Raw genomic sequence first — 23,149 nt, forward strand, 5'->3', positions numbered from 1 at the left:
ACATTTACTTATTTTATTATTTATTTTTTATAGATTTAGCAAAGACATTTTAAAACAAGGAATTCAATAAATTAATATTTTTTTATTATTATTTTAATAGTGCTTAATTTGCAGCAATAGCCAAAAATACATTGCGTGGGTGAAAATTACCTTATCTACAATAAATATATTAAAACTAATATTTAATTATTAATATGCATTGGCTTATTCGAACAAGGTGATTTTTCTCAGTATTTTGCCAACTAAATGTTTTAAAAATGTAGTTGAAATGAAATAATAATGACCACAATTATTAGATTTTATTAGACCAAAATAGATTTTAAATAGATAGATTGCTTCTCTGCTTTGAATAACTCACCATCTGAATACCTAAATTTTATTATAATTAAATCTTGTTTTAACAGACGTAAGAAACTATTGTGACAGAGAAGAGTCTCAAAGTGAGATGTTGAATTACAGGAATTTATTTTACAAATAGGGGTTTAATGCCAGGGGCAGACAAGGCCAGAATAACAACAACGACCAAAAAAAGAAATCAAGATAATGAGGAATATCACAAAAATCGCTATGGCAGAATTACAATCACACTCACGACGTTAAACATCCACACGTGTGTCTCTTGCAGGACACTTAAATGTAAAGACGCAACTATGAACGATTTCAGTTTGAGGAACTGCTTTTAGAGGAACTAAACTAGCTCCTACTTCAGAGTAGGGTCTAAAACAGTCCTACCAGCGGCGTAAGTGACCGCTGATTGGCCGAAAGCATTTGAGCTGAAGTGTCAAAAGACATAATCACATGTGTACATTTTCGCAATTTTGCTCTTTCTTTCGCATAACCCATCCGTCTACATGCTACTTCGGTGATCATGAAACCCAGTGTATAAATAAAAAGCACAGTTCCGATCACAATAACCTCCGTTGTTTTGTTGTTTAGGTTGTTGAATGCAGAGCTTAAATCGCATAGCTTTCCGTCTGCTCACGTCACTTCTGGGTTCCTGCTGGCGATGCGAATGCAAGCGGAAAATAACCTGGGGCAACCTAAACCTCCTGCTGCACACACACACACACACACACACACACACACACACACTATCTGACACAGCTGTGTTTAAAATTGAACTGGAAGTTAAGTGCTGGGCGTCCAGTCAGAGGAGAACTGACCCTAACTCAGTCTGGTTTCTCCCAAGGTTTTTTTCTTCATTCTGTATGGATGGGGTTTTGGTTCCTCTGGCTTGCTTTGTTGGGGACACTTAACTTCTAGTGATTATCGTTGAATTGATCACAGAGACCGTCTCTGCATTTAATAACAAATTGTTCACTCTCATCATTATACATCCCTATTATTATACTCTTCTACTTTATACTGTACAGTGCTTTGATGCAACCTGTGTTGTTAAAAGCGCTATATAAATAAAAAGATTGATTGATTGATTGATTGATAAAGTTACTACCTTACGGGCTCCTGTAACTAATGATGGGCTTTAGGCTCATAACAGTGAAACAAACAAGTATGTGGCCACAAATCACCTCTTATCCTAAATTAAACAAAAAAACAGTCAAATGAAACAATAACCCATTGTATTCTCGAATTATATTCTAGCGAGTTACAGCCTTAAACGACAACGGTACATCAAAAACACCATGACACCTCTGCTGGTGGCTTCTGAAACAGAAAAGCTTTATTATTACTTCTTTAGGAAATGCTTCGAGACGTATCCAAGCGCTCCTTGTTTTTCTGTTCCTGCTCTTTTCTTGATGCCTTCCAGGACATCAGCCTTTTCAGGCTCTTGGATTTCCTTCAGCTTCTTGATTATGAAATCGATGTGCTGGAGCGTGATCAGAGCGTCGGTGTTGAGCGCGATCATCTCCAGTTTTTCCACGTAGTAAAAGGCATCCATCACCAGCTTCAGTTTCTTTTTCTCTAATTCATGCAGTTCTTCTTCCAGTTTTTTCACCAACGACACACCATCTCCGATCTTACCGTCATATTCCTTCTTTAAATCTTCATACGTCCTCTTCTCTGTCCTTGTCTTTGTTATATATATTTTGGCTTCTTTGACGTGTTTGCTGTAGTGGCATCTATTAGTGCACACTTTGCAGTGCTTTTCTCTCATCACGCTACACCATGAGAGATCTCTGACCCACCAGCATTCTGGGTAATGACAGTTCTCCTCACAGACGCTGCAGCAGGTCGCCTCTTTGGCTACGGCGGGATCAATATCCGCCCTTTCTTTGTAGAGCACGTCAACTTCATACTCAAAGTTTTTATTGGTTTTGACGTATTCCTTGTTCTGCTCCAGAGCTGCTTGATTTTGTTTCAGCTCCTCTTGCTTTAATTCTATCATTTCCACTTGTTCTTTCAGATTGGACATCTGTGCCTCCAGCTGCTTTCGTTGTTGTAACACATCTCGAGTCATCTTCAGGGGCTTCGGATTTATGCTGTCAAAAAAGTTGAAAAAGCCTGCCATTCCTCTCATACTGCGATTCCATGAATGATCCAGCATTTGATCACGGTCACCGTATTCTTCACCGTCCTCTTCATCAGCAGGTTCTGACTGACAGTTGTCAAACAGGAAAAACACGGGCTGATTCTTGTCGTTTACCGCACACTTGACTTTAGCCTCTTTTACAGCCATCAGGGCATTTCTATGTAGAACGCCAAATGAGTGTGTGATGAGCAAGACGATGTTTTCAGCTTTCATCTCTTCCAAATAAAGACTGAACAGCATCAAATATGTAGACTTGTCTGTCGGAGAGACGATTCTCTGCTGCTTTGATCACCAGACAGACTGCATTTATTTCGATGTCTTCTGCAGATTTACTTAAGCTGCATAAACTCATGGCAATCTCTTTATCATGATCGATTCCGCGGGTGTCTCCATATCCTGGTGTGTCGATGAGTGTTAAATGGACTGGACTCTCTTGTAGATAAAACCCGTAAACGGTGATGATGGAGGTCTGACTCTCAGCTGATGTTCGGTCGCTCTCATCATCCGTGATCTCAAACCAGACCTGGTCTTCTCTCTTTACGCCCAACAAGTAGTTGATCATCACATTGATGAGGGTTGTTTTTCCTGCTCCAGTTTCTCCAGCCAGGAGAAGGGTTTTATGGGGTTTCTTTTTCTCCCCCAAGGCCGTTTTTCTATATCTTTCAGACTGCTCCGTATTGTCTTGTCTTGGTTTGAAGACGGTATCATTAAGATGCTTTTCTTGATCATTTCATCAATTTTGGATGATTCTTCGTTCAAATTGGCCGTAGTTTCTTCTCTGTCATGTTAAAAGAGAAAAACATGGCATTTCGTGCAGTTTACTGGACGTGTTAACCATGATGTAACAATACGTGCACAAAATAGATAAATTCAATAAATAGAATGAATAAATCTCATTCGAGGAAATCTGCCATTGGGGAACTCTTCTTTCAGAAAACTAAAATGATTAAAACTGATCTTCTGGTCTTTGTGCAATACTGCTTCGTGGTTTTGAAGACTTCAGACGTGAGGAGAGCAAAGACCCAGGTTATAGTTTTTATTGTTTGCAGTTAGGGAAGTAACCATAACATTTAATACAAGCGTTTACGTGCACGTGACTTGTAATAACTAATTTTGTCCATTTGCAAGCCTAAAAATGTGAAAACAAACCCCACCAAGAATGAAAGCAACATTTTAGTCATTTTAATCTCTGTTTCGTGTGTAAGAAAACACCCTTGCAAATGATTTTATTTACGCACAAAACTAGTGAAGTGTCCACAGTCTGCGTGGCGAGCGTCCTTTGTCCGATCCGGTAGGCCTCTAGTTGGAGTTCGGTTTATAGCACAAGTCAAACACGAGTATGTGCTCGAAAGGAATGTTGTTTGTCTTTTAAAGCGTACACCGCCAACGTGTCACCGCAACCAGACTGACGCCAAAGTTTGTAGTTGACGATCTGTCCGCTCGAAATACTGCGAAAGACAAGAATCTACTAAAACAAAGTAGATCGGAGAGTACGCTTTAACATTCGTTCTCTAAAGGATTTACAATCGTTTTCACCTTGAGCGTTCTGGGTATTCGTGACGGGATTCGAGACATGATGAGCAATGTCATATTATCCTGACGCCAGAATTTCCCGGACACGGAAAGCATTTTCCGAAGAGGCACTTCACTGGTGTCAGTAGTGTTTGAAATAGAGACCGATGCAGTTTCCCCGCAAGGCCCGTAGATGCCAGTGTTTCCCAAAGCAGTATTCAACGACGCCGATATGCAGCCAGCAAGAGTGAAATATGAAATTGAATATTCAGTCATTGCTCTCGCTGCAGAAACAATATGTTTTCGCTATTGAAAGCTTTGCTGTTGTCATGACGACAGAGAAAATCTGCCACGATTAATATAGTGGCCAAAGAAAGGCCACTAAACATCCCAAACAGTACTGATTGTAGGAACTATATCTGTAAAAAGAAAGAAAGCCTATATTTATCCTATTGAGGTAATTGATAGTGAACACGTTATTATGCCGTTATTATTAAGTGTGTGTGTGTGTGTGTGAGTGAAATGAGAAATCCTTCACAAACAGAACTACTTGTTTTCTAAGGGTTTAGTCGTAACGTGATGCATTAGCGGTTGGCATGGTGACTTTTAAAGAATGGTTGCCCTATATAAGACGGCTTTACCACTCCATTGCTGTCCTGTTCCAGCGTTAGTACAGACATCTTTAACATACACTGTAAAAAGCAGAGCAAACAGAGGGGAGAGAATGTCGATCTTCCAGCAGCGCTGTCAAAGCGTTTCAAAGCGATTAGAATGCCACGCTGAATTAGAACATTTTAGAACTAAAAAAATAAAATGCATTAAATATATTTTATTTAAATATATTAAAATGTGTGTATTTTACACGTACAGTAAAAGCAAAAATTATTCAGACATCAGATGTATTTTTTGTATTGATTTTTACTAATAGGTGCAGGACACTGTAGTTCATTTATGCGAGCATATATAGCGAAATAAAGCAAACTGTGACATTATACCCAAACATTCTTCATGCAGTGGACTACCAGTAAAACTAATTTAAGATCTGCTTATGTTTTGTTACCGACCTTTCTGTCAAATTTATCTGACATTATCAAGAGTTCATAGTTTATAAACTGATAATGTGAGAAATGTGAAATAAAATTTGCTGTAACAATATTCTTTTGTTCCCGTAAACAGGACTACCGTGATGAGTCGTGATGAGTTAAAGATCAAATGATTATAATAAGTCAGATTATTGTAAGATTTTATCAAATGGCTCTCTTTTTCTCCGCCCATCTCTTGTAGGTTTCCATGGGAGACCCCGCAGGTGAATTATGGTCTGTTTGCAGAGAGATTCCAGAATGGATGTGTTTGTGTAAGGAGCCTCTGTTTCCCGCTCACGGATACGGCCTCCTGCATCCTGGATGTTCTCCGTCGATAAGCTCCGTCCATGGATACATCCGCTCACTCGCGGATCTCAAGGGTCCCCTCTTCATCCCGCCGCTCGCGGTTGCCATGACGACTGATATAAACACCACTCACGGAGCAGCAAATTATACACAAGCACGAAATTATTATTTTTCTCGAAAACACTTCAGCAGGTGAATCTCAATCAGACTGCTAACCCTATTCGAACGGAAAAAATAATGATATTTTTCATAAAGGAAAATTGAGCTTATTTTAAGGAATTTTGGCATTATTTTCATTACAATTAAGCAGATTTACACCATCTTCCAATTCTTAGTTGCCTACTGCATTATTGTAAGTTGTAAAATACAACTGTATAAGTACGTCATATGGTCATATTTGTCTTACAGAACTTATGCTAAATAAAAACAAAGAGAATTTCTGCTCAACAGTCATGATAATATAACAATGTAGATGAACAAAATAGTTTTTTTATGCAAATAATTAAAATATGACTACAACATTTATTTCAGAGATTTGTATTCAAACATATTCGTATTGCCATACTGATCTTTACCATGTTTAGGCTGTGAAAAATCAGAAGCTTATGAGGTTTTTATGTTTTACATTTAAAGCATTTGAGGTTTATTCGTACAGCTGCCTGTAAAAAGCACACTTCATTTGCTACGGTTGTGAATATTTGACATCATAAGCATCTATTGTCACGGATTTCAGCTTTTGATCACTTTATATACATCACACAAACACTAACATAACACGAAGTGAGCTCAGTCTCTGTCTAGACTCCAGCGTAAGTTCCGTTGTAGAAGAAAGGCTTGTCTGAGACACAGTGACCTACGACCTCTGGAGTCCATCTCTGAACCTTCGGCTGGCCCTTCTCGTCTGGTCGCACAATGACCGTGCTGCGGGACGCGAGCGAAGGGTCCTCGTCGAAAAAGTTGAAGGGACGCAGGAAGAATCCCACTGAGTTCCCTGGAGTCGCTGTGTTGGGAATGTCTTCAGAATGAGGGATGTGTAAGAATCCCACCGTTACCCAGGCAACCAAATCCTACCAAGAAACATAATTGTCAATTGAGTATTTTTAGATTTTTATATATATTTTTCTTAATTATCCATAATTTATCCATATATATATATATACATATATATATATATATATATATATATATATATATATATATATATATATATATATATATATATTGACTGAAATTATAATCAATAAAAAACTATAAAACATATAAAAAAATACCAATTACAATATTGCTAAAATCTGAAACAAATGGAAATAGAAACCCTAAAATAAAAACTTTCAAATAAAAAAAAATCCCTAATAATACTTATACTAAAATAAACCTACAAGTGAACCGAAAGTGTTTGTTTAATTTTTTATGTTATTTTAATATTTTTATTTATTTAGTGTCCAGGAGAACCCTTTTTTCATTTGCACTGCCCATTTGGAGTTGAGCCCAAACTCAAATAACTCTTCAAGTCGCTATTAGTCTGTGTACCTGGTTAACAATGTTTTCATTGTTGCGAATGAATTCCTCGAAAGAAACAACAGGCTCCCAAGGGTCATTTTGAGTGTAGATGCTAGTGCTGGTGACCTCATTGTCTTTGTGTCTGGTTACAGCCAGCGGGTATCTGCAATCAACAACACAACAAATATTTGCTCGAGAAACACAGAAAAAACAGAAATCTGCTATTCCTTTAAAATGTATTGCTATGGCCTACCTTGACCACGTGATACCATTTTCCTCCCTCCACCCCCTGGGCAAAACACTGTTAGCATGTGAGTTATACTGTATCCGATAGCTCTTCTTATGCCCCCACTTGTTGTTTTGATTGGGATTGTAGAAGTGCAAGTATTTAGGAAACTTCTTGCCAAAGCGGAAGGCAGCACTACGTTCAGTTTCATGCTGAGTCCTGTGGAGTTTTGATTGCACAATGTTGTGCCCTGGGCTCCAGGGGTTGGTAAAGTTAACATATTTCAGATCAATGGTTTCAAAGCTGTTGTCCCTCCCTGTACAAAAAGAAATAGCAGAATCATCTCTATTTAGTGAAACTTTATGCAGTTGGCTTAGATTTGTTACACAAAATAGATTGTTATTTGACTTCAGAATGTACACTGATAATAAATCAAGAGCTAAACTCACCTGCGATGTCAAGGTCCACTTTGTAATGAATTAAATGGGTGTGCAAGTTGCCAAGAACATAGTTGTAAACCCTGGTTCCATAGTTCAGTCCGTTTTCCGTAAAGAACGTAGCATGGATGTACCCAGTCGCACTCACTCTAGACTCCATTACGCCATTCTGGTAGAAGACAAAGTCCCAGATGTAGTCGTAGTTGTACACCGTAGACGTAGTTCTGACAACCAGGACATGGTTTTCCAAGCCTCCGTAGAAATTGAAGCCACCTTGGAAGTTGCTATTGAAGTGTCTCCTCAGAGGAAGCGCAGTGGTCATTTCAAAGATGCAAAGTGCGTTTCTGTAACGCACAGGTTTGTCCGTGTCATAGTAATGATAAAGGTCTACAAAATGAGCAATTTCTGGACAGTCGATTCCAGGTGACAACTCATAATCCGAAGTGCCCATCGCCCATCCGGCATCAATGTATTTGGTTTGCATGGCAGCCGGAGTATCTCCAGAGTAGAAAGCGATTGCTTCTTGCAGTGCAATCTCGTATGCAATTCTCTCTCCATTAAAGCGAAGATCAAAGATCTGCAAGCCAGCCGAAGAGCGAACTCTATATGCAAAGGACCATCCGGCATATTCCACAAAGTTTCCATCCACCTGGAATCTGCGTCCTTGGGGTTCAACAAGCTTTGCTCCATGAATGTTCGTCGGTGTATTCATGTGTCCACGGGGAATGTAGGTTGAGAAAAGATCGTCCTCATCATGCTCCTGCAGCTTGAGTTTATCGATCGTCCCCTTCTCGTACCTCTCCACAAGCTCCTCCACACTGTCAAAATATTGCCCGTTGTACCACACCTTGTCTACGGTCCATTTTTTGTGATCCAAATCTTTGTGGTTCACGAGGACCTCGAAGCCCACCGGATGGATGAAGTAGCCCTCCACAAACTTCTGCAGCATGATCCAAGTCCGTCTCTCTCCTGGTGCCAACCCACGAGGAGCGATGTCGGAGAAGGTCAAGCAACGATTAGTGCAGTTTCCGTAAGTAAACCCGGTGCTCTCTTGCAGGATCTTGTTTGCTTTAGCTCCTATCTTCTCCAAAACCACATTGAGATGCCCGTACTCCACACTGGAGATCGGCCTAGACTCAAAACTGATTTTACGGTCGCCCTTGAATGTCTTCACCTGGTAAGACCTTGGGAAAGGTAAGGGTCCGACGACATACTCCGTCACATTTGGCACCGCCTGGTTGCCGAACTGCACCACCACTTGTGCCTGCCGTGAAGGTTTCGCCTGTCCTCTATCCAGGGCACGGAGAGCCTCATGCTTGCGAGGAACGTGCAGCTCCATAAGCAGGATGCTGTTCTTCTTGAGGGACTTGTCTAGTGCCGAGGTAAGGCCCAGCTCGCTGCAGGAGTATAAGTAGTCTCTCACGCCGTTCATCTCTTGGGGAGTGAGATCAGCAAACATCGAAGCTCCGTGATGAGCCCACTCACGGCTTCTTGATGAAGTGGTGGACGTAGCTATAGAAGCCAGGAGTAGCATCCAGGAGAACCACATCTTGGCTCCTGTAAAAATTAACAAGCCACTCATGTCACATCACTTTAGTTTTAAGGTTTACTATACTAATTTTAACAAACTTGTGTGTTGGTCTCAATCAAGCTTCTTAGCTACCATAAGCAGCAACCTTAAACCACTCCAGTTGTGTTTACTGGTGATGAACCAGCATGGCTACAATTGTCCAACAGTCCAACCAAACCAGCAATAACCAGCTTAGACCGACATAGTAATTGCTGCTAGTTTAGATGACCTACTCTTTAAGTTTCTGCTGCCTCTTCTAAAACCAATATTTCTAACACAAACTTTTCATGGTGCTTTCAAACTATGACCATACCTTTGCATAACTCTATATGCTATATTTTTACCAAATTATCCGAATGTTTTCCTAAAAAGAATGAACAAAACTCCCCCAAAACAATCTTATATGCCAAGTTCCATCCACCCATTCATCAGGTTTACGAAAGGTTGAAGTTATGGATTGATACGATAGATAGATAGATAAATAGATAGATAGATAGTATCTATTCATCCATATATTCAATCTTTTGTACATTCTCAGACTTAGTAACTTCAATGTAAAGCCTTTTAAACTCAGTTACACTTTGTTTTGAAAGTGCACTTTAGTCATTCTACTAACTATAAGTAACTACGCGTCAACTATATGTCAACTAGTTCTCATTAATTTGAAACTACTTGTCTACTAACTCTCAGAGTAGACTGTTAGGGTAGGTTTAGGGTTAGTAAAATAAGTTGCCATATATTTGCCAAGTTTCTCGTAGTCAGTTTGTTGTGCAGCCATCAAAATAAAGTATTAAAAGATACTAAGCAGACAGTCTACTCTAATGACTGCTAGTTGACATGTAGTTGCAAAGTCTCTTATCTAGATCAATCTGCTCTTGTAAGCATAGGTTATCATTTGTAAACCGCCTCCCCTTTGGAATCGGTGCGTCCTTTGCACAGAAAATCTGAACCAAATTACAGTAATAAAGATACAAGTATGGTGTGAGCCGACACCTCTCTTTCTTCCTTACAGCTTTCTGCTGTTTTTTCTTCTGCATTGGTTGACTAAGATAAACCAATACGCTGTATTTAATTACCCCAGCGAGGGCTGTTGGCAATCTTCCTTCTGTAACGGGCAATTCTCAGTCTGATGTTGTTTTTTCGGCACCCAAAAGCTGTAATGTTTTTTAGGATCTTCTTTGCCGCACGAAATGTCACTGTGTTCTTTCTGCATTTAGCACTGTTTCTAACATTTTCTGCAGCTGTGTCGATTCAATTGCACTATTATGTAACCCTCCTTTGCAAAAAGGTCCAGTGACTCACCTTGTAATTAGAATATAAATAAGCGCCTAACGATAGCAGCAATTATTAAAAATCGATGAAAGAGCTTACCTTCAGGGACCGTCACCAAGTTTGCAAGGCTGGATGAATCCCCCGAAAGTGTCGTTGCTACAGCCGCAATGTGTTTTTTGGATCAGAGAGTGGATGCAGTCCTCTTCTGAATCGTACTGCTCTGATGTTTCTGCTTTTATCAACCACCCACCTCTCTCAAAAAGAAGGTGATTGGCCAGCATAAGATCATAAAACTTCAGAAGTACAAAGCAGGAGATGATTGATGGGTTTGCTTGCATTATCAGTGCACTGTCACAATCTGTTTTAGTGTAAAACTGAGTATTATTACCACACAGCTGACAGGTGTTTGCACTGTTTATATGTAACACATACTGTACAGTATATTGCATTTTGGCCAATTCGCTGAAAAAAACGAAAATTTATCCAAACTGATATTATCTCGTCTTCCAACTTGTCATATTTTCTTCAATTTTACTGTTATTTTACCTTTAGCAATATAGTTTTGGGCACATATATTGCAACCTGGTCGTGACATATGGTGCACGACATAATTGCTATATATTTATGTGGAATTTAAACTGCTTTGCAAAATGCATTATAATGCATATGAAATATGGAATATATCATGGGAAAACAAGCATTTCATCGCATTCTAAATAAAAGTTTTTGTTTATATGTGTTATTATAAACACACACGTGCATATGCATGTATGTATTTGTATAAATATATTTAATATACAAATGTAACATTTTTATTAAATATATGCATGCACGTGTGAGCATTTATATATACACAGCACACACACATACATTATGTAAACAAAAACACATTTTGGATGCAGTTAATCGTGATTCCTCGTTTCACAGCACTAACACACTTACATAAATAATGCAATGTAAATGCACAGTATTATGCAAGTTATACAGCGCACAAAGGTAACGTAAAACAACTATGGCACGAAAAGACGCCAATAACAGCATCTGTTATGTGATTGTATTGAATAGTCAAAATACTAGCAGTTAACAATGAGTGCGTATTAAATGCTTTGCCATACACAATTATTGCATGAGTTTAGGTGCAGTCTTCACGCTTTCAATGTTAACGTTTAGTGGATAACCCACAGTCATTCAACTGACGATGCCAGACATATTAAAGATGTTTCAAAAGCACCAACAGCATGAAAAAGATCCGAAAATAAAAAGAGCTAGTTCACATATGCTACATCGATACAGCTCATGTACATGCTTTCAACAGGGTGAAGCACAAATCTGACAGCTGAAGTGAATTACAGTATGAGCGATATGGGACTGGGAATTGGACAGGCAGCTGAAGCAGTTATTGCACTATAGAGGCTGTTAGATTCACGCCACAGAAATATGATCGGTCAAAACCAGCTGATATGAAACAGGCCGTCATTACCAACCTAGTGTGACACTCTTATGGTTAATTATTGGCTTGCCTCTTTCATAACCCTGGCCTGCAGAGAATTTAATGACAAGCACTTATATCGACCATCTGAAAGTAGTAATCTGTTATATGCTCAGTATTTATATTAACGTCTCAAGTTTAGAAGTTCTTTTCTGCTGGCTCTCAGTTTTATAAGACCGTATCTGCGTTATGTTTAAACTGCGACCGTTTTAGTCCAGATATAATAATTATAATCAGGTTTCTGGCTTTACAAATATTAACAATGCCTTGGCCGTTTACATTTTTGCGATGCAGATGTTTAGCTGAAAAAACATGTTATAAACATTAAAAAGCTCAAAAGAAGAGACAAATAAACCTTGAATTATGCAATACTGAAGTATATTTATTTCAGGCTCTTTTTTTTTCCAAGCATCATAACCGAAACTGATATTTTTACTTATTAAGGTTGTATATTGTTCCATTTTCCTAATTCTTTTGAATATAAATATTACTTTTAGTAGTGTCAAAACAAGCATTTGCAGTAATAAAACAGAGATACAATCATTTAGACATCATTTTATTTCATCCCATGCTTTCTATATTTCAGATTAAACTAGTTTTTGACACATTTTGATGTCTTTTTCTCAGACTAGTGACTGCATGTGCAGATTGCTTTAGTTATTGTCCATCTGCTCCATCTCTTTCTCATACTAAATCTGTTAGGAAGACAAAACAGAGGCTGTTCTGGAAGGCGTGTTTAACCCAATCAAGGAGAGCGTTTTTACATTTTCGGCAGTGTTAAAAAACTTAAATGCAAACCTAATCTCAAACAAATGGATCAGTGTTTGAAATGCTCTTATTTGCATCCTTTAGGAAGTCAAACCAACTAACCTATAGAGTGACTTTACATGTCAAACTAGGATTAGAGGAAGTCTTTGACATGCAAAGAGTCAAACCTCTCCTAAAGGTCAGAGGTCAGTCGTTCAAGCACAATAGTGTATGGATCGTGTGAAAACTGGATGGAAACGTAAGCTAATGTTGTATATACTACGGCTAAACAAATGGATCGGTGTTTGAAACTGTCTTGTTTACACTCTGTAGGTTAAACTCTGCATGTTAATGATTTGGAGGAAGTAGCCTACTGTGGCATGGAGAAAAGACGAATATTCCCTAAAGGACGTAGGATCCACATTCAAGTGATCTGCACTCTGCAGATCTGAATCAAATGATATGCAATATATGCTTTGAAGTCCCGAAGTGAATCAAGGGATTAATCAAAATGCGATGCTGATTGAGATTTTCCAAAAGATCTGAGCATCCATTTCTACATGCATTAAAATCAAGCCGAAATTTTTAAATGCGTGTTTTGATCTGGTTTTTGCTGTAGTGAATCCGCTTTTAGCCGTGTTTGCACGCCTGTCGGTATTAGCTCGCTAGCTTTACGATGTTTACGAACAAAACAAAATCCAGTCATCCGATACCATTTAATAGCACTTTAAATAACCGCTAATGTTAGCAAGTGAAAATGCAAACCTAATGTGGCTAAAACCAATTCGATGTTTGAACCTCTCTTGTTTACGCTCTTTAGGAAGTCAAACCCACTAGAGTGAAGTATCTTAACACGGTAAAAGACGAATCTTCCGCAAAGGTCAGAGGTCACGCGTTCAAACATGGATCTTGGATGGAAAGACACATTTATGCTCCGCTTCTTCGTCAGTGAATGCACAATTTTCTAATCATCAAAGAGCCTCCTAAAAATACAAGTGATTTAAAAAGGAGATCTTCTCAGACTGTAGGAAATGTTGGACGGCGGCAGCTGTGTTTGTGTCTGGACGAGCTCAAATCTCTTTTGAAGCCCTGGGCCAGTGATGTTGGTTGCGTTTACATGCCCCCTGGTCCTCACCTATTGACTTACTTTATTAAATAAACGCCCCTGAAATCCTTCCACCAAAGCGAGTCTTTATAGGATTAGACTTGCACAAACAGCCCTCCAACGGAGGACACTACTGCTAACTCCACTGCCCCCTTCTTCGGTCGGGACGCAGTGCTGCTGAACATTGGCGTCACCAAATGACGGCTAATGGATGCATCTACAGCTGTGACCCACGGGGCTTCCCACCAATAACACGCCGTCCACCTGCTGCCATGGGCCTGTCCAAACTCACCCTTTAAAACCAGCGCAGAACTCAACCGGAGCGAACGCAGGAGCACATCTGCTGCTTCATGGATATGGCATAACAAAAGAAGCATAAAGAGCAATCCAGGAGTTAATAAAGAGTCGGTTTGTAGAGATCCCAAAGCATCAGGCGTCCCGGACAAACTGTGACGACTCAGGTAAACTTTATTCATCCGTTGATTTTGGGCTTCTTTGTTTGTTTTTGAGATTTCGTGTTAAATGTGTTGAAAAGTCAAGTCTAAATTTTCGTTGGAAATGTAGAAGTGAATTTGAAGATGTAAAACAGATTCACGATATTATGGAAAAAACTTTTTAAAAATGTAATAAATATACAAATGTAATACACATTTAACAAATGTGTGACATTTATTCATTTAATTCAATATATGCTATAATTTCATACACAATTGAAATATATTTATATCTTAAAACAGATAGATAGATAGCTGTGAAGAGCTTTTTATTGATATGGCATCGATTTGGATCAGAATAATTATTTTTCAATGGGCATCTTCAAATGATTAAATAAATGCATTGCTGTTTTCTCTAGGTGAAGAACGTGAGCTCTTCAGAGACGCAATGAAGGGTCTGCTCGTGTCTCTACTGGGCTTTCATCTGGTCGCGGTCATGGGGTCAGATGTTATACTGCCACCTAATATTAATAGTGATTTAACAGTAATTAATAGTAATGATAAATAGTGATTTTGCATTTTTAAACTGCACCGTTTGTTTGCTTGCTTGCTTCCTTAGTCAGGTTTTATTGCTATAAGCAAACCTCTAACTGTAGCGCGGGAGCTGTATGATAATCTCTCTCTTCATCAGACACTGGTGCGAGCGTGAGGTGGAGGAGAAGGTGGAGAGGTTGGTGTCCCCCCGTGTCCAGCGCGAGGTGGACTGTTCCTCCGTCTATCAGTTCAACACTCAGGGCTGGAGGCTGGATGTGGAGCGGATGAGACGCCGGCACGGAGGAGACGACGGCATCGCGCTTTATTACAAGACACAGGGACCCAAAGCCTCCTGTTACATATTCAAGTGAGGAAAACATCATATCCTCCTCGCTCTGACAGACCAGATATGATTCCCCAGTTATGTATCATAAAAAGGAGAAAAAGTATTAACAGACCTTTTTGGTGCAACCCGGTGGCTCTCAACAAGGGGCTTCAGGATTAACAAGCTTTATGAGGATGAACTCACGATGGATACATGAAGGAATTTTAAAAGTGTGATTTCCGGAAGATAATAAAATCTAATAAGTGGTGGATTTAATGCAATGTAATGCAATCTTCCTTTTAAATCTGTATGTGTGTATATATACATATATATATATATATATATATATATATATATATATATATATATATATATATATATATATATATATATATATATATAAAATATATATATATATAAAATAATAAATACAAATAAAATAATAATAATAAATAAATAAATAATAATTAAAAAAAAAAAAATATATATATATATATATATATATATATATATATATATATATATATATATATATATATGTATATATATAATTTTTAAATTTAATGCTTTAAATCACAGTCTTTTAAAAACACACCTTGATCACACTATCCACTAAAACCAAACAGAATTTTTTTATAATTTTACCACATCATTTTAAATAATTTTGCCACATAATTCCTAATATTGCAATAAAAAATAAGCACATTTTAGGCTGCATTTATTTTTACCATTGTTGTAAAGTGACTGTGCTATTTATATTCAAATGTGTGATTAAACAGACAGACATTAACCCCTTATTTTTACTGAATCACATTTGTTACTCGTTGTATCATTTTATCTTACACCTTTCAGGGTAAGGATAGTAAAATCTAGTCTAAACCATGAAGCACTCATGAATGATGCAGAGCACATTATACATATTAAAGCGTGTGTGGCATTAACCTAAAAACAAGCAGATAGCATAACATCGAAGCAGGTGAATAGCAATATCTATATCCACAACTACGTTATGAGCGCATCTCATGTGTGTGTTTCGTGTTCGTCTCTCAGACCTCCAGACATTGAGACAGAGACGGTGAACCGGACGCTCAGACAGTGTTGTGAAGGCTGGGCTGGACCCGACTGCTCACAGGGTGAGATCCGATGGACTTTCAGCCTTGAATATGCTCGTGTTTATCTGTCTACGTTATGCAGAGGACGTCTTATTCGCGTGTTTCCGGTCTTATCCTGTGAGTTGTTCTGTGTGCCTCCGTCCAGGGGTCGGCGCCCGGGGTCAGTGTTTCTCCACCTGGACGTGTGAGGACTTTCCAGGTCTTCATAACACATCTCTCATGGCTCTGGATCAGTGCTGTAGCAACCTGTGGGGCTTAAGCTGGAGAAACGCGTCCGATCAGACCTGCCTGTCCTGCACATACACGCTCCTGCCAGGTTACCAGTGTTCTCCGCATAACCCCCCCAAAAAAATAAAATAAAATAAATAAAATATATATATATATATATATATATATATATATATATATATATATATATATTTTTTTTTTTTTTTTTTTTTTTTATTATTATTATAATTTTTTTATCTATTTTTATTTATTTATTGCATGCTTTTGAATTTATAACAGCTTGTTTTCTTTTAAAAAAAGTAATCTAACACTAGTTTTTTCTATTCTTTTTCTTTATAAATAAAAATAATAATAATTACATAAATAAAATACGCTGACGAATATGCATCGCCTTATGTTGAAACTGTAATACAAACATGCAACATGCAATTGAAATACGAAAGTTTTAAGCTCACGGCCGCCGTTTTTGTCCTGAAACTGTCCTCAGACATCCGCTCCTCTCCGGTGTTTCGGGGTGTCGCTGACCCGCAGGCGTCCGGTACGTGTGTGAGCTGGGGAGGGACACACTACCGCACCTTCGACCGGAAACACTTCCACTTCCAGGGCAGCTGCACGTACCTGCTGTCCTCCTCCACCGACGGGACGTGGGCCGTGTATACGAGCACTGACTGTGATCCCGCGGGACGCTGCCGGAGGGTACGGACACACACTCGCTTTGTTCATATTCACACACACCTGCTTTAACATGCAAGTCAATGTTGGGATATTTTCATTCCTAATACTAGTCTCGGGTTTTATTGTTCGTTTATGTTCGGCAGATTCTATTGTTTTAATAATCTTTCATCAAATTAATGATCATTAAATCAAATATTGGCCTCAATTTTATTTCTCGTTATATATCTAGTCTAAAATAGGCTGCATTCTGATGGTATTGGTTGCATTTTCACACACATGAAACCAAAATGGACCTTTTTACTTTCAAGAAGCTTGTTTTTAGTCTTATTTTTTTTATTTTAAATAATATTCCATTTTAAAAACATGTTCCTATCATCTTTATGACATCGAAGACTTTACCTTTACGCTGTCAGATGAAGTACTCCTGGAGGCAAACTTTCATAATGCATTAAAAGTTTTGTTGAAAAATCGAAATAGCCTGAAATGCATCACATTTAGAGGCAAAATTGGGTGCAGTTTCACACACATGAAACCAAAATGGACCTTTTTACTTTCGTGAAGCTTGTTTTTAGTCTTAATGGACACGGTTTATTTATTCTAAATGATATTCCATTTTAAAAAACACATTCGTATTATAAAAGGCTTTACCTTTACACTCCCGAATGAACTCCTGATGGATACAAACGTTCATACTGCATCTTGAAAATCCAATTAGCATGAAGTGCATCATATTCAGAGGCAAATTGGTTGCAATCTGCATTTAACCCAGAATATTCACACTCACACACACACACGCACACACACACACTCACACACACACACACACACACACACGCGCACACACACACACACACACACACATGCACACGCACACGCACACACACACACACACGCACACACACACGCACACACACACACGCCCACGCACACACACACACACACACACACACACACACACACACACACACACACACACACACACACACACACACACACACACACACACACACACACACACACACACACACACACACACACACACACACACACACACACACACACACACACACACACACACACACACACACACACACACACACGCACACACACACACACACACACACACACACACGCACACACACGCACACACACACACACACACACACACACACACACACACACACACACACACACACACACACACGCACACACACACGCACACACACACACACACACACACACACACACGCACACTGTTAAAGTCAACATAAAATCTAAATTGACAACATTTTCTTTACTAATACTTGTTTCCGGCCTTATTTTGTATAACTGACCCTACACTCTCAGAAAAAAAGGTACAAAAGCTGTCACCAGGGCGGCACCTTTTCAAAAGGTACACTTTTGTACCTATTAGACACACCTAATGTGTACACTTTAAGTATTAATATGTCCCTTTAAAGCACCTTTTGAAAAGTTATCGCCCCGGTGACAACTTTTTGTCGTCATGATCTTTAATTAAATAAAGTAAAATTTACCCCAAATCATTTTAGTTATTCCTTATGGACGAAGTTGTTGATAAAGAGTGTATTCTAAACACACCGTTAACGGAAAATTAACCATTTCCAAAGAATTGTCCCGTATTAAATCCCGATTTTTTTTTCTAAATATCAATTTTTCTTTAATATGCGTCACATTCTGGTTGCGAATGCCATTTCAGATTGACCCTGAGATTGGGTTAAATAAAGTTTTAGCCCATTTGACCATCTTGAGGAAACTTAAGCTGATGAAAAAAGGTCAATGAAATGAACTTTTCTCATCACACTCATTTCTGCCTCCAGTTCGTTTCAGTTTCATTATGAGCGGATCGTTCTCTAAGATCATCTTCTTTCACAGAAACCAGAGATATCATCAAGGCGGTGTTCTGGCAGCTCGTGTGAAACATCAGTCACAAATAATAGCATATAATAGGTTTTGGGAGTTTGGGATGTGATGATTTGTTCAGCATCCAGCTGTAATTGAAGACAGCCGCTGGTTCGAGCTGATGTTCATGTGCTTGTTTTGTGTTTCAGGGACTGCGGTTAATGCTGGGTCTTGGCTTGGTGTTCATACATAAAACCAACATGACTGTTAATGGTTTAACACTACCACACGGTGAACCTCTCTTCCAAAACGGTATGAAAAACACAGAGCTACTTATGAAGGTTCAGACCTCCATCCCTCACCAACAGCAGATGTTACGTAGATTTAGATCACTATGTGACATTAGTTAATAATAATAATAATAATAATAATAATAATAATAATAATGAAAATATAAAAGCTAATTATAAATGAAAATATAAAAGCTAATTATAAATAAATGCAATTAATAATGATAATAATAATAATAATAATAATAATATATAATAATAATAATAAAAGGCAGTGAAGACTTTTATAAAAATATATAAAAATATATTTAAAAAATAACTAAATTATTAACAGAACCTGAAACCTGATTTCAGGTTCATTTATTCATTTAGTTATTTTTAAACATATTTTTATATATTTTTATATATTTTTATAAAAGTCTTCACTGCCTTTATTATTATTATTATTATTATTATTATTATTATTATTATTATTATTATTAATTGCATTTATTTAGAATTAGCTTTTATATTTTCATTTATTTGCTTATTTGTTAATTCACTTTTTTGTCCGTTAAAGTTGTCATGCGCTTTTATTTACGCTAAACGTATTTATCTCAAATGCTCTCTTCTTTTCTCTCCTTTTTTTCGCAGCGCTTTTATTCCGTAAAGCACATTTATAAAAGCGCTGCAATGTCCTCGTCGATCCGCGGCATAATCGTTGGCCTAAACTAAGCCCCGTCCGCATCTGAAACCGAGCCGTTATATTTTATCTAAATGAAAAACAATGGCGTTTATGCTTTCAGTTCCAGTGTTTGATTGAGTTTAGAGTAACGGTGGCCCATGCAGGATGCCCAGGCCGTATTGGAAAGTCTTTACGTCGCGTGTTTCTTGCGCCGTCAGGAGTCAGCGTTCACTGGCTGGGAGACTTCGTGTTCGTGGAGAGTGGTTTGGGTGTCCGGCTGAAGTTTGACATGGAGAACACCATCTATCTGACCGTCACCGCCGAACACTTCTCTGCCACCAGAGGCCTTTGCGGCGTTTATAACAACAACCCAGATGGTGAGAGCGTTTCACTTAATTGCAAAATCCGACAACGGACTCTCTTCCAACGACTTGCATATTTGTTAATATGTTTCGTTCGATATATGTCTCTATTTGATACAGACGACTTCACTAGCAGCGGTGGAAGCGTGTCTCAGTACGCTGCCAGCTTTGGAAACTCATGGCGTGTTCAAGATCAGCGAGGCCAGGTGGGAAACACCTTCGGGGTTTGTTTTGATGCGCCACAAAATGTGCTTTTCTTCTATCCTAGACTTTCTGGCGGTGGGGTAAGAAAAATTGTTTCGTTTTTTGTTTGTACGCAATGCGTTTATGCGGTTCAAGGGTCAAAAAAACCCATTATCTTCCACGTACTGTACATTATTGTTGCTCCTCTAAGTTTGGTACAAAGCACATTGTTCTAAAACAGCGAGGCGTGCTCTGATTGGCCGATTGGCCAAATATCGAACACACGTGACGGAAATATTAAACATTAAGATAACGTGATGCCGTGTCCCAGCACAAAAACAATAAAACCACATTACAAAGAGGATAATTACCAGTTATCACGGCTTACTGTGTTTTCATGCATAGCTCCTTATAAACATAACCACGTCTGCATTCGTGATCGGCCAAACAACAAACAACTTAACTGCTCTAATAGTCAGTAGCATGTTTTTTTAATAAGAAAATGTAACTTACTTAAAGGTTGTGAGTCAGAAGCAGCAGACTGTTCTTGGCTCACTTTATACTCTACGTTCACAGTCAGTCGTCTGTAAATGTGCTGAGCGTTTATTTCGTTAATATTTGCGCCGAACAGTGCTGTAAATAAAGCTTAACCGCCGATTTCTAGTTGTGTCCTCAAAATGCAAAACAAAGCAGTTTCGCCACAAACACGGCGTCTCCAGAACATGGCGCTCTCAGCAACACTGCAGACAGAATGATAGCTCCGCCTTCTTTCTTTGCGCAAACATTTGGGCGGAGCCATGACAATAAACCACTCTGTGACGTAGAGAAGCCGTTTCGGGGGGTGAGGACAGCTTTTATAACGAATATCTCCTTTGCAACTTCAGGGCTCTCAACAGCTTCCAAAATACGAAATCGCATCACGTGACCCCGTTAAAAAAGTTTCACGTTATTACGAGTTATAGCGCAAAATAAATATGAGAACGTATCAGAAGGCTCTATGCGCTGTGAAACGTGCAAAATCTTCAGCTGAATTGATTTTAAAACCTCTGGCCCAAAGCATTGTGGGTAGCGTAGTCTTATCGTCGCGACGTCTCACGCAGGTGTGTAGTGATGCGGCTGAGCTGGGCCACAGCTGCGATCTGTCCGGGGACGTCTCTCTCCGGCGGGACGCGGAAACGGCCTGTCACCGTCTCAAAGAGAGTCCGTTCTCACACTGCCATCACCAGGTGAGGAGCACTACATGCAAACTAGATCTTTAAGCTCTTTAACACAGCTCAGACTAACAGACTAACCTCCTCTCCGTCCGGTCAGGTGGATCCCGGCCCGTATATCGACGCGTGTCTGTACCTGTTCTGCAGTCTGGACGTGAAGGACAGAGATGCGGCGGTGTGCGATACGTTAGCCGGCTACGTGCGAGAGTGTGCGCAACAACACATCGTCACCCGCTGGAGGAGCCCCGGATTCTGCGGTACTTCACACTTCTGTTGGTGCAACACACAGAGTTCTTTTGTTCTGTTTTTTTTAATTATTGGATGAATCACACAATACGTCATTCTTGGGTCTTATTTCTACTTTTTTTCAGCATATTTGTTTTATTAAATATATTTATTAATTTTTTATTGCCTGTTGCATCATATTTTAGGTTATTATTTCATCTGAAATATATTAATACGATTAATAAATAGGAAAAAAATAATAAAAACATATTTTTGTGAATTAAAAAAAAAAACATATACGTATAAATATTAAATACCACATGCATGTAACTAAAATATAATATGCATGGCACTGCTATATATATATACTACCCTACATTTGTAGAATCAGTACGGTACTATGTTAAAGCTAGCTGTAGTTAATAAGATTTATAGCAGTTATTATTATTATTTTTCCATTTTAAGATCTGATTTTGGTTCACGTTCAACATGTTCGTTATGTGTTTTAAATTTTAATTTCAGTCGTAAAAGTAGATGAAAAAAACTAAAAAAGTCTCTAAATTGCTTGCACTATATATTGATTAATAATGAATGCGTGTTGAATGAATGAATATTGAATTTATTTATTAAACGTTTGCTTTTTTTATATAAATAAGTATGACCTGTTAAGGATATATCTATATATACATATGTGTGTGTGTATATATATATATATATATATATATATATATATATATATATATATATATATATATATATATACATATTTACATATATATACATATATATATATACATATATATATATATATATATATATATATATATATATATATATATATACACACACACACACACACACACACACACATATATATATATATATATATATATATATATATATATATTATATATTGCATATTTGCATATTTATTAAGCTAAAAACCCATGTATTTGCCTCCTCAGAGCGTGTTTGTCCGAGCGGTCAGGTGTTCTCTGACTGCGTGTCGTCTTGTCCTCCCACCTGCTCGTCTCCTCGTCCTCCGGCGTCGGGTCAGTGTCGGGACGAGTGTGTGGGGGGGTGCGAGTGTCCCCCGGGTCTCTACCTTCACGGGGGTCGGTGTCTGCACCGGGACGACTGTCCCTGCTTCCACAGACGCCGCAGCTACAGAGCAGGAGACTCCATCAGGCAGCGCTGCAACACCTGGTGAGTGCACCTTCACCCCAGACCCAAACCGCCGCGTGTCTCCCGGACGAAACTGACCGTGTTCCCGTCTCCCAGCGTGTGTCGCGCCGGTCAGTGGGAGTGC

At 38.6% G+C, this 23,149-nt stretch overlaps 3 protein-coding genes across 3 annotated transcripts in view; 1 reads left to right on the top strand and 2 right to left on the bottom strand.

Moving 5' to 3' along the window:
• Nucleotides 1–1,687: 1,687 nt before the first annotated feature.
• LOC122330189 lies at nt 1,688–5,499 on the bottom strand. Its single transcript, XM_043227053.1, is given in 3 exon segments — nt 1,688–2,701; nt 2,703–3,177; nt 5,384–5,499. Coding segments are annotated over 3 exon segments (1,605 nt in total).
• A 365-nt stretch (nt 5,500–5,864) lies between these two features.
• On the bottom strand, nt 5,865–10,633 carry aoc1 (amine oxidase copper containing 1). Its single transcript, XM_043225605.1, has 5 exons — nt 10,496–10,633; nt 7,567–9,111; nt 7,145–7,433; nt 6,922–7,054; nt 5,865–6,458 (listed from the first exon to the last, which is right to left on the bottom strand). The coding sequence occupies exons 2-5, from the start codon at nt 9,101–9,103 to the stop codon at nt 6,189–6,191; spliced, it is 2,229 nt and encodes a 742-aa protein (XP_043081540.1). The 5' UTR covers nt 9,104–9,111; nt 10,496–10,633; the 3' UTR covers nt 5,865–6,188.
• A 2,171-nt stretch (nt 10,634–12,804) lies between these two features.
• sspo (SCO-spondin) overlaps nt 12,805–23,149 on the top strand; it is a 91,866-nt gene continuing 81,521 nt past the window's right edge. Inside the window, 13 exon segments of the mRNA XM_043227054.1 lie at nt 12,805–12,838; nt 14,591–14,715; nt 14,828–15,072; nt 16,081–16,163; nt 16,288–16,458; nt 16,858–17,066; nt 19,115–19,217; nt 20,078–20,236; nt 20,342–20,427; nt 21,505–21,630; nt 21,716–21,872; nt 22,806–23,046; nt 23,122–23,147. Coding sequence (XP_043082989.1) covers nt 12,805–12,838; nt 14,591–14,715; nt 14,828–15,072; nt 16,081–16,163; nt 16,288–16,458; nt 16,858–17,066; nt 19,115–19,217; nt 20,078–20,236; nt 20,342–20,427; nt 21,505–21,630; nt 21,716–21,872; nt 22,806–23,046; nt 23,122–23,147 — 1,765 coding nt within the window.

The sequence above is a fragment of the Puntigrus tetrazona genome, chromosome 24, assembly GCF_018831695.1.
Source record: "Puntigrus tetrazona isolate hp1 chromosome 24, ASM1883169v1, whole genome shotgun sequence".
NCBI lineage: Eukaryota > Metazoa > Chordata > Actinopteri > Cypriniformes > Cyprinidae > Puntigrus > Puntigrus tetrazona.

Bases quoted from the DNA above. Each gene is read 5' to 3' on its own strand.
- aoc1 (XM_043225605.1), bottom strand. From the start codon at position 9,103: ATGTGGTTCTCCTGGATGCTACTCCTGGCTTCTATAGCTACGTCCACC. The intron at 7,434-7,566 runs GTGAGTTTAGCT...CTTTTTGTACAG, and splicing joins AGTGGACCTTGACATCGCAG to GGAGGGACAACAGCTTTGAA. The intron at 6,459-6,921 runs GTACACAGACTA...GTTTCTTGGTAG, and splicing joins ATGAAAACATTGTTAACCAG to GATTTGGTTGCCTGGGTAAC.